Source organism: Zerene cesonia, chromosome 12, assembly GCF_012273895.1.
Source record: "Zerene cesonia ecotype Mississippi chromosome 12, Zerene_cesonia_1.1, whole genome shotgun sequence".
Taxonomy (NCBI): Eukaryota; Metazoa; Arthropoda; class Insecta; order Lepidoptera; family Pieridae; genus Zerene; species Zerene cesonia.
In genome coordinates, this window is record NC_052113.1 from 77527 (window position 1) to 89635 (window position 12109).

The window sequence follows — 12109 nt, forward strand, 5'->3', positions numbered from 1 at the left end:
GGCCCCCCGCCCGCCTGCCCCGCGCCGCCCCACCCCGCCGCCTGTCCTCGTTAATCTTAAATCCATATCTGTACGATCCGCCCCCTGCCTGACCCTGCTCTCTCAAAATCAACAAATTTCTACACTTCCGACAACACATATGCAACATAAGTACAAACAAATGCGCGCAAGTGCTTCGTTCTAAGTTATAAACATTCAGATGCAGTGAATGCACGGCTAATGCACGGTAGTACGAAGCGCGTAATTGTTCCCATCGTAGTCAGAGGGCGACGGCCCGCTCCCACATCAATTGAACACAAAAACATTGGCGACATACACTTGGCGTTGTTTAATCCTATCCCGGTACTTGTAAAGGGGCGATCTAGAACAATTTTACAATTTCATTTAAACTCTTCGTGACAATTACTTTCCATATGTTTTTAACGACCATTTATTACAAAAAAAAATGTCATCTAAACACTATATATATATTACACATGAAGCAAAACAATTATTTTTAACATTGCATAAATATTTTCAACCTTGTTTCAACACTTTACTGTACATATTTAATAACATAAAGATATAGAGATTTTCTTATTTTGTTTCACTTTTGAGATAATATGTAGTTTACTTTCAAGAGAATCTAATAGATGGCTCTACAAATACTTATACTCTCTATTAATACATCAAATTTTCACTAGATGGCGTGAAAAAAAATTATAAAACACACATGCTGATAAAATTACGCGTATAAAGGTAAATTACTAAAAGCGCACCAATAATAATCACGTTTAAAAATTGTTTTTACACTAGTTTTCTAGTGTAAAAACAATTTTTATATATATATATATATATTTTTTAATCGAAAACTATCTTCACAAAGCATACATACAAGAGCCACAAGCTAAGAGCATGTAGGAACCCTACAATTTTTCGTCCCCTTTTAAACAGTAAGTTATATTCAGTAATCTATATAGAAATAAATTGCCGAAATGTTTAAACCTGCGAAAGGGAGAATACTTGAGTTGCTCGACGCAAAGTTTCGCGAGTCTACACAAATTCAAAAGATCAAACAATAATTAAAAGGACGACTACATTCTTATGTCCTAAAAGGGTCGCATTATTCATTTATAAATATTCATTTTGAATAATAAAGAAACACGTAAATAAATAATATTTTATTACACTGATCAATCGATTTTAACAAAAAAATCTTATGACACAATTAATAAATATCCTGAAGATAAAAACATGGAATGCTACCGTCACAAAATTGCTCACCTAAATGTTATATTGGTATAAAAAAATTCTTTGGCATGTGCAACGACTTTTTTTTAATTTTTAAATGTGAAATAATCGATTTATAACAACATAACAACTAATTAAGTTCTGAACTTGACTATTACTTTAAATGCATATTTATCTTTTCTTTTCCTTTTGCTGTAGCTTATAACAATGTATTTCTCTTAAAAGATAAATGGATCCCAACACAACAACTGCTGCAGTTCCAAACATCACAATATTGTAGTGGTCTGTGTTTCCAACTGGAATGTTCCAGTACAACGGCCTGGAAACCTGCAAAAAAATTACAAAAAAGCAACTTCAATCTCTGCAGCAATGTCGCTCGTTATATTAAATTTAAATTGTAGATTGTCAATTAATCTTTTTCGTATGAAGGAAACTTTAACGGATTTCAAACGAACATAATCTAATGTAGTTGCGTAATTATAGAGATCTAAGCATACAGACACACAAATGGCGAAAAGCGACTTTAATGAAACCTTTAATCGAACACTAGAGCGAGCTCGGTTACGGTAGACATTACCTGTGTAATGTAATTAATAAATCGCTTTTAAATCTTTAATTTTTTATCATCGGATCTTACATTTTTATTTTTAGTTTTAATTTTAATGACATTGTTATGTCAGAGGAATACTATAGCGTTGGAACATTATTTTTTTTATAGCAACAATAATAATTTAATATTTGCATAATGGATGTAGGTACAAAAAGAGACAAATATAGAATATGCGCCGATATATAGGCATCCAAATCATATCAAATCCTCATAGTTATTACACAATTCTAAGATTTAAACATTATAATTACACAGATTTTCATTATCAAATTATACAAAATACAAACATGTACAAAAAATATACAAAACTTGCAGTTAAACAGAAAATGATAAAAGTAAAAATAAGTCACAGATATACAGACACATTATATTTGGCTTTGGTAATAACATAAGTAGTGAATTTAAAGGAAATATTCTTTATTGCACACATAAAATATTAAAATTAGGAAGAAACAGGATATAGTATTAGTATGTGTTTTCACAAAAACTATTTTTTTCATAATGTATGCAAAATTAGCAAACTTCATTTACCATGGTCAAAAGCTTCTTCAAAAATGAATTCAATAGTTTTGATGTGATTAAAGGTATTTTTTTAATTGTATGTGTCTGAAGTAAATAACAAATTGCCATAGCCAGCTTACACCTCTACAATACTCTAGCCCTCCAAATTTTCACTATTATTTCTTTATATTTGTTCTGATTTATTAAACATATAACTGTGAAATGTGGAACAATGTTACTCAATCTCAGTATATTTAATATTTAGCATTTATCTATGAAAAAAATGAAGCACAGCCCACCTTTACCGGGACCTCCTTCCAAAGGCATTGCTTATCACTTTGTGGACAGAAAGTATTATTATTGCTAGAGGCTGTCCTGCATTGCTCCAACTCATTGGAGCCACAGTTCACATACATCCGAGGTGGCGGAATGTGTACCCTCACAGCGCTGAAAGATGTTAAGTTGACTTAATTTCACATGTAGAGGTCAGAAAAACATCCTTATAGAATAATAAAACTATGAATGACTGAGGAAGTGAGAGATAGTGTGATAAAGTTTCCTTCACAAGTTGTTTATAATGACTTAAATCATAATTCATTGAACATAATAAAATTCATGCAATAGTACTGTTTATGAAGTGTGTAAATAATAAAAAAAACTCCTGAGGTTTGCAGGTTAACATGTAGCAATATATTGTAATATGTTTGAATATAATGTTATGTAATTGTTTCAGAACAAAATTATAACTAAATTAAAATTTGACTCAAATATCTTACATAATCATACTTTTAGGATGAAAAATTTTATGAGAAAAATTTGGTTTAAGTATTAAAGTTTTTGGATTATTCATATGTTATGTAAACTATAAACTTTGCTTTACTACTAATGTGATGCTCATTTAGAAAAAAAATAACAATAGCAATAAATATCTTACCCACCACCTTCCACTGCTCTGTGGTAGCGAGCATGCACGGGCAGATACAGGAACGCTGAATCATCTTTCACAGAGCCCAACAGATGTACTGTGATGGGGTCAGACTCATGCGCTGGTGCTTCTATGTTCACTTTGTTCTTGAACACTGTTATAGTCTAACATTTAAAAAGAGACTTACTTATTATGTCAAAGAAGAATGATGACATAAAGTTCAAATTTCGTTGAAAAATTAAAATTTAGTTTTTTTTTCTCATTGTGTGTATTCATTTTTTTTTATTTACATTAAACATCTCATTACTATATATTTTAACAATTGCATGTATTCAAAACGTACCTTATGTCTGGCATCTTCTATTTCATCAGGACTGGCATACACCCCAGCTGGAAGCACTTGCTCTAAACCGAGTGAGCAACGTTCATACGACATCTCCTTACCATCATTAGTTCCAAATGTAATTTCATACGTCATATTCCTGAAATGAGACATTTTAATATGAATTATACTAGTAACTTCAGTTTAGCTACGAGTAGATTGACATTGTATAATAGTCTGGCCGCTGTTATTTTATTGAAAACATTATAAACATGTTTACCTGTGGAATCCCTCATTTTGTAATATTTGTTTCAATTTTACGTTAATATTGCATTTACTGTCGGTTCCTTGTAAGAAAATCAAGATATACAGACAACTACATGCAGTAGAGTATAATATTGGAAAAACCCTAGACATTGCGGAACTGTACGTAGAAAAATTACATTTTATACAAATTCACTACCTATCGCTTATTATTATGACCACAGTTTATTAAGACATACAAATTAAAAACATTTAATTTTTTAGTTTCTCTAACAACAACAACAGCTGACAGAACGCGTCGAAAATTAAAACGATATGACAATCGACAGGTGCCAACTGACAAATGACAGATAAACAACAAAATCGACTGACATTACCAGCAATGAAAATAAAATGATAAACAATTTCTTTGTCGCCAAGAAAACTAGGTAATTTTGAAATAAAACACGTAATGTAACACTTCATACTATAAACAAGAGTGCATAAGCGACAGTTTATATACAATATTTTAGTGGGAAGGGAAAAATGAAGATGCGGGCCTCCGGCTCCCTCACTCGCCCAACGAAATACTGTAACATGCTATTTTATCAAGCCGATCTTGTATGTGGGTGCAGTTCTATTGGTGCGACCCCTTTTCGTGCTCGAATCGACATTAAATATATATTCCCATTACCTATGTAATTAGTCCTCATAAACATTGTATCTTGGGCTGATTTTTTTTACCTTTTACTATAATATGACACTTTATTACTTTTGCTTGATTATTTGATGTATTTATAGAACGGAGATCACGTAGGTATTTAAAGATGTTAAAAGAAAATAGTTAGCGTATGCTACAATTAAGAAAGTGTTTCCTTCAGTGGCAAGACTTGGCTTTTACAACTGGGGCGGTATTCTTTTGCATAGTGATCAGAAACAAATTAGCTATGATAAATTACTATACATGTTGTAATCATTAGTTACTTCTAATGAAATTAACAACTTTTCTGCTGACAGTCCGCCTCATGTAGGTAGGGCCTCTGCAAATGCATGCCCATTTTTAAGGAGTAAGGGATAGAGAAAAGGTTGACGACGAAGAAAGACTTAAAGGAAAGGGTAAAGAAAAGTATACAAAATTATAAATAGTAGCTAATGAAATAAATCTTTCGCATTTATCAATAATTTACATAATAAGTTTTAATTTCATAATTATACACATTTATTAGTGAATGTATTTCCGCATCAAGCAGTCGATAGTCAATAATTATGGCTAGTGTGAAATTATATAACGCCGCCAATCGTCACCTCGCGCTCGCCGTCACCTGATAACCTGTCAACTAAATAAGTGCATCTCGTACCAACAGCTCCTTCTGATTGCCGGTTTGTATCATTGGCGTAGTCTTGCTTAGTTTCCAGCACAGCTCAATGTTGACACGACCATAGTTTTGTTTGTTACTATATTCAATTGGTATAATAGTAACAATTGACATTTAAACATAGGTTTGATGTGTAGCGTTATTATATATAGGAACCATTTTTTATCCCGTGGTTATTAGATATTTACCTAACAACTAAAAGCTTTTGACTGTTGTCATATACCTCAACCCATATATTTTTAACCCGTGTTTTTACTATATTATTAATACGTACTTACAAAGAGTAATATAATGAAGGTATCTTAAGTATAACTTAAATATATTCATAAGCTAATTACATATTTAGAATCGAAGGAAGAAGCGTTGCAAGCAACAATCTCTCGCCTTGAAAAAGATCCATTTTGCGAAGCGAAAATTTTCAAAGCCTATTAAACTTTGCGATGAACCAGATGAGTAATTTAAAACAGCGAGTCCTACAAATCTACAACAACGGTCATCCTACACAACTTGATTAACAACTCCGTCTCCGGGAGCGTGGAGCGACCCACCGAGCAGTGTACTCGCGGCACCGGTAGTGGTAGCTCGTTTGTGACGTCCAACAATAAGTTTCATTTACTCGTACATTCATTACATTCCGGAGACATTTATACGGTGAGTCTATTGTTTTGCATTTCACTCGTGATAACGGTATTAAAATGTGACCGGCGACCGTTTGAACAAATCGGAGGAATTCATACTACATAATGACTAACTTGGTGAAACTTTTCATACCTACGTTGATAAATTTTCCTCTTATTCGGTACTCCGGAACCTTTAGTAAGAAAATTACATAATTTATGATAATATGTTACTAAGTAAATAACCAAAAATTTCGAATATAATGTTCTGTTATCGGGATAATTTATTAACTTGTTTTTATCATATATCTACTTATTTGCATAATCTGTTTTAAAAAAATTAACTGTAAAAGTTCCCAAAATGTCCGACTGACAATGACAAATGAGATCCTAAATTTTCATAAAAATAACATCAACGGTTCCACTTTAAATTAAAGTTTTAAAAAGTTGTTTTGTTTGTTAATTAAAATAAATACATAGTTAAATTAATAGGCTCATATTATATATTTATTTTACTGTTCTTGATTAAAATTAGCATACAGAATAATAAATTATAGTGAGTAGAGTAGAGTTTATTTATTATCGACTTCTTGGTGGCTTCCTGGTTTTAGATAGTAGACATAGAATTGAAAAGAAAAGAATACTAAATTATATACCGTGTGCATAATATTTCATATCATCTACCAACCTTAGTGCAAGTGCAGCTATACTAGTATGTAGCGCCTGAAATACTGTTTTTTTAGTTTTTGACATTTTTTTGAATAAAAACATCAATTTGAAGCAATAGTATGTACTTGGTTAGTTTTTTCTCATTAAATTTAAACTATGAAAGACTTATAGTAAGTATCCTATACGTTAATTCCATCTGGATTGAAAGGTTTCTGAGAATTTTTTATAATTAGGTATGATGGTTATGTTAAGGGCATTGAAAGAATACAAACAGTCGAACCGTGTTTAAAAAATTATTCCTATTATTATTTATTTTGTATATCGTTTTAAATTGATCATCATAGTTGACATAGATAAGAGCATAGGAGAATCGCTTTGAAGTTGCTTTTTCTTTTCTTTTCTTGCTGACTACTTAGCTAAAATGTTCGTTCCGAGAATCCAAAAACGTCTTATAAATTTGGCGCCAAATTCCGCTATTTTTCGGTCATTATCTATTTATCCAATGAATTTTTTTAATTCACAAACTGCATTTTAAACCGGCGGTAAATGTTTTATTTCTCTATTTTGTCAATTTTTAAAGCCATTTTTAAAAAGTCTATTTATCCTGCTAATATTATAAATGCGAAAGTTTGTAAGGATGTGTGTGTGTTTGTTGCTCTTTCACGCAAAAACTACTGAACCGATTCCAATGAAATTTGGTACGTAGACAGCTGGACAACTGGAACAATATATAGGCAACTTCTTATTCCGATATTCCTACGGCATAGAGACTTACGCGGGTGAAACCGCGGGGCGCAGCTAGTAATGAATAAATGTGTGAGCTTATTGAAGATTTCCGAATTTATCTAATTAATTAGAATTATGTAATTATGCTATAGGCTAATGAAACACAATAATGCTTTTATATTACACCACACATTTTGATTTGTGTAAAGAAATATCAGTCTGCATTAGCTTTCTTTTGCTGTTACTTTTATCTACATTTTCTCAGTGCACCTGGTATTAGAATACTTAGCATTAGACTTGTAGAATATGTATCCTAATAACAACCTTTAAACCGATGGTTATGGTGGTTTTCAATAAAATAATACCAATTTTCCTAGCCACTTTACAAATTGGAAACCTTTTTAGTTTGATACGATATGTCTCAAATAGGTATAACAGTCCGGTTGCGCTAATTGTATAATTGGACTTATTATCGGAAAGAATTTTAAAAGGCCAAGTCTATAATTATGCTTTCGATTCGAAGCAATATGAACCGGGTTCGACTTTGCATTATATATCCTGAAAATAACTATTTATGAACTAATAGTGCTAGAATTTACGAAGTCACGCGATGCCAGATCGGTATTATGTAAATTTGTTTAACTGGTTTGTAGAATATAAGTGGGATCGGCTGTGTATCACATGACGGAGTATATTACTGCGATCTTGAGTTGCATGTGACTGCTCTCATTAGCAAGGAGCCTTCTATGTTTACAATGTATCTAAATAGTGGAATTTTACTTTTCCTTTTATCTGAGTGTAATATATTCAGAAAATTATTTGGAAAACGTAAACTCACTTACTCATAAAGATTGCGAATCGGCGGGTTACATACAGTTGTCTCGAATTTTTTGGATTTTTACGTATAATTTTAGTTCCAGATTAGGAAAAGGTAATGGGAAAATCTGCCCTAGTTCATACATAGCTCTCGTGATACATGCCAGCCAATAGTACTCAAGATTCAAGTACAAATTTAACGACAATGTGAAATCGTTTAAGTAGTTCCTGAGATTAGTGCGTTCAGGAAAACAAAATCATCAGCATTATATTTCAGCGTTCCTATAGATACACACATACATATTTAATTTTTATTATCTCCTGCGCACTTGGCTAGACTCCGTGGAGACGGGCCGAAATTCGATCACAAGGTCATTATCATTGTACAGGTAAGTTAACTTTTTGCAAGCATATTTTTATTAATTTCGATACTTAGTTATGTTTCTTGCTTACGTTTGACAATGATTCTCTTCTATTATATAGGACACGTTATAAGGTCCGATAAATAATTGATTATATTGTATTTAAAAAACAAAATGTTCAAAAAAATAAAATTATTGCGCAATAAATAAGAACAGGTGCAACTGAAAAAAATTGGTTTATTTAAAATGAAACATGAGATGACATTTCAAATCGTAATAATAAAAAACACGTAAACATACTGTATAAACTATAAAGCTTACTATAAATGTGTTATTACAAAATAAATTAGCAACATCCTTGATCTCTTTGTACTTATCTTTTTATTTGCTATAATAATCTAATTAATAATAAAACACGATCGATTTCAACAACAACTGCGACTCGAGTCCAAACAAATATTTGTCATATGTACTTATTTTCATAGCTAAGAAAATATATATATACCAATCCAAAAATGAATCTTATTATGAAGGTGGTAGAGTCGAGTGTTTTCTTATTAGCTTTTCAATTAACTTGTAATGAAAAATGTAAAGAAAATAATTTCAATTATCATGGCATGGCCGGCACTTGTATAAATATTACAATACAATTTCTATTATTATGTTTAACCTTGCAGTTACTTGAAGGTCTCATTATGTTCAATTAGTTCAACTACTTGAGTACACTTTTATTTCTATTAATTGGAAGGCAAAGAAATTACTGTGCAGCGTCAGGGTTGCCAGCGGCCACTAGGTAAATTAGTTATAGATAACATAAACCTTTATACGCGAGTGATTAGAAGTTGGTACCCATCGTAATTTTAATTATTTTAGAAGGTACGTAATAACAGCGAATAATATGGCAATTCTACTTAGTGTAGGACACTTACTAGAATTGATTGTATAATAGGGCTATTTATTGGGCTATGTTTTTAAAAGCCCTATATTACATAAAGGGCTCAAATTTTAATCAAATATTCCAAAGCTCTCCAAGATTAAAAGTTTAGGCTTGTCGTTTCATTTGGCATAATAAATTTAATGTCCGCATATTTCATTTCACAATTTTTTCTCATGTATTGACCATTAATCGTATTTAATTGATATATTTCAATTAAATACGATTAATGGAATTTGTTCACACCCATGGTATGGTGATTTGTAAAGAATATTTGAAGATCAGTTAATAGATTTGTCTGTTAACGTATTTGCGTCTATACACAACAATTTGTGTACTATTCAAACCAATTTCAAAAGCTTATTTGACAAAGAAATTGAATTTCGTTCGTGTTGTTATTTACCAACCACTTATCATTGTCATTGTCCAGAATTAGTAGGTCATGGTGTACTAGAGCACCACTGTCGTCTTGTAAATACCTTTATGGGTTATAGGAAAGTCTCCTCTAAGCGAAGTGAATACAGGTTATGTTGGCATGCATATATTGGCTTACAAGGTGACCCGTACAGGAAATGTCAATGCATTGCTTTGGTTCTTTCCGTAAGGCCTTAAAACTGTAATTGCCACTCGGAAGCTGAAATTCCCAAAGGGGCAAGGATTTATAATTGCTGCAAGCGTGTCCTGGGGCTTTCCCCAATGAGAGGAACGAGCGATTGCAGCCATTTGCTTGCTAATTGTGTCTTTACAGAATGTTGACAACGTCTGTTGGTACGAGTTTTGAAATTAGTGTTACGTTGTATGAATAATGAAATACTTTTTCAAAAATGTCTGCAAATTTTCATACGTTTACAGTATATGTTACGCTGAAAGACTGAAATCGCTTTGAAATACATATTACCTTGTGTAATGGCTAAAATAAAATGCTTACTAGACGTTATGACGAACGGTTACTTATTACATACTTGAAGCAATTCCATATTAATAATAAATAGGAATAAGTAGCATCATCTACATACACCAAATATGGTATAGGTATATTTAAAATGTAACGAAAATAGGTGCTTACTATGTTTGTATGTACTATCTTAAAGTTCCCACCTATTTCTGCACCTAAAGTGAACACTACGAATATTTATTAAAAAAGCGCTTAAAAGCTTTCTTGTGGTTGAAAAAGCATAACAAATAATTAAAAAATTCTCAATTATGAAGGCCGCGTTCCATCGATACAATATTGTAGTAATTGAAACAAAGATTCATAGTAGTTGAGATAGTTGTTAATCATGGGTGGTGCTCCTTAGGCACATAAAACCGAAAGAGTAGAAGAAATTCGATGGCTGAGGCGGGATCAAGGGTGGCTGAGAAGCTAGGTGTTGGTACGGTTTGGCAAAAAGACGCGGATTCGAATCCCGCCTTACAATCAAACTTCTTTTTCTATAAATATTCTTATTTAAAAAGCATTTAAATGCTTTAAAGCTAAATATTAAAAAAAAGCACGAAGAGTCACTATCGCAATTCAAGTAAGAATGTGCTAAGATAAAACATACAGAGCTTGCATATGAATTAGTAATTACAAATATGATGATAAAACACAAAGTCATTAAAAAGAGTTTTCTTTACGTGAAAGAAAATCACACACTCTCGACGTCGTGTGGCAAGTTCTTATTGTGTTAAATAGAGAAAGGTTTAACTGTGTTACATATAACATCACTAAATATTAATTTTATAGTACACATAGTTATGATATATACATACATAGATATTTAGAATTATTTTATATTTAAATAACGCTAGTGGGAGTGTGGAATGTGTTAGGAATTCGATCGTTAAATAATAATAGAATAATAAGTAATAAGAGTTAAATAATAAGAGTTTAGTTCAATGAGCGTATTGTATAGTATGAAAGCGGCTAAATTTAAAATAATAGGTGTTATAACAATAAGACAACAATTAGCTACATGTAAGTTGTGGCAGAATATCCGTGTGGTTCATTAATCGTATCGTTCATAAATATTAACGAACTTCATCATTTTTTCTATGTAGATAATACAAGAATATCGTATTCTCGATCTATTAGCCTTTTCAACTGATTCAACCTGTCTGCGGATTTAATTCCGCAGTTGTTTAAATAATCAGCGTAATTAACATATTGAAAACGAAGTATTATATAATATATATATATATATATATATATATATATATATATATATATATAAATCGCGAAGGACTTCTTGCGTCTTTCCAAACTACCACCCTGCGGCGTCCACTGAATGTAGTGAGATTTTTAATGTTTTCAATGCGTATATAAGGTGTTTTAATCAGCATCATATCAGTAGTCGACGTCAAATTTCATTTAAACGTTAAATGGTGATATTCAAATTAAATATTTCTAGCTGAATTTGTGCGTCCGTTTACTCTTAAATCTTTCTTGCACACTGAATACCTGCGTATATCTACTAAACACTGCATGCACATTCCCGCCTCCAGCCGAATGTATGTTTAAATCAATTCCGTATAATGCTCTGCATATATCATAATGATTATAACAACTAAATTACATCCATCTACTATTGAATTCAGATTGATTCCGAATAACTGAATTAGTACGTCCGTTCAATCTTAAATCTTTCTTGCACGCTGAATATCACCGTATACATTCAAAACACCGCATGCACATTCCCACCTCCATCCAACTGTATGTTCAAATCAATTCCGTATAATGCTCTGTATATATCATAATGATTATCATAACTAAATGACATCCATCTGCTATTGAATTCA

General features: G+C 31.8%; 2 protein-coding genes across 2 annotated transcripts in view; one reads left to right on the plus strand and one right to left on the minus strand.

Annotated features, from left to right (window-relative positions):
- Positions 1 to 1358: 1358 nt before the first annotated feature.
- Positions 1359 to 4154, minus strand: LOC119830878 (phosphatidylinositol-glycan biosynthesis class X protein). The gene is made up of 5 exons (XM_038354055.1): positions 3869 to 4154; positions 3610 to 3748; positions 3276 to 3430; positions 2641 to 2788; positions 1359 to 1557 (listed from the first exon to the last, which is right to left on the minus strand). The coding sequence occupies exons 1-5, from the start codon at positions 4003 to 4005 to the stop codon at positions 1402 to 1404; spliced, it is 735 nt and encodes a 244-aa protein (XP_038209983.1). The 5' UTR covers positions 4006 to 4154; the 3' UTR covers positions 1359 to 1401.
- Positions 4155 to 5704: 1550 nt separating this feature from the next.
- The window catches only part of LOC119830676 (protein yellow-like), a 19089-nt gene continuing 12684 nt past the window's right edge, over positions 5705 to 12109 (plus strand). The window contains exon 1 of the mRNA XM_038353756.1: positions 5705 to 5858. The gene's annotated coding sequence lies outside the window, so the exon portion shown is untranslated. The remainder of the gene's footprint in view (positions 5859 to 12109) is intronic.

Excerpts from the sequence above, each read along its gene's own strand:
- LOC119830878 (XM_038354055.1), bottom strand. The coding sequence starts at position 4,005 with ATGTCTAGGGTTTTTCCAATATTATACTCTACTGCATGTAGTTGTCTG. Across the intron at positions 3,749-3,868 it reads CAAAATGAGGGATTCCACAG|GAATATGACGTATGAAATTA; the intron begins GTAAACATGTTT and ends GTCTCATTTCAG. Across the intron at positions 3,431-3,609 it reads TAGAAGATGCCAGACATAAG|ACTATAACAGTGTTCAAGAA; the intron begins GTACGTTTTGAA and ends TTTAAATGTTAG.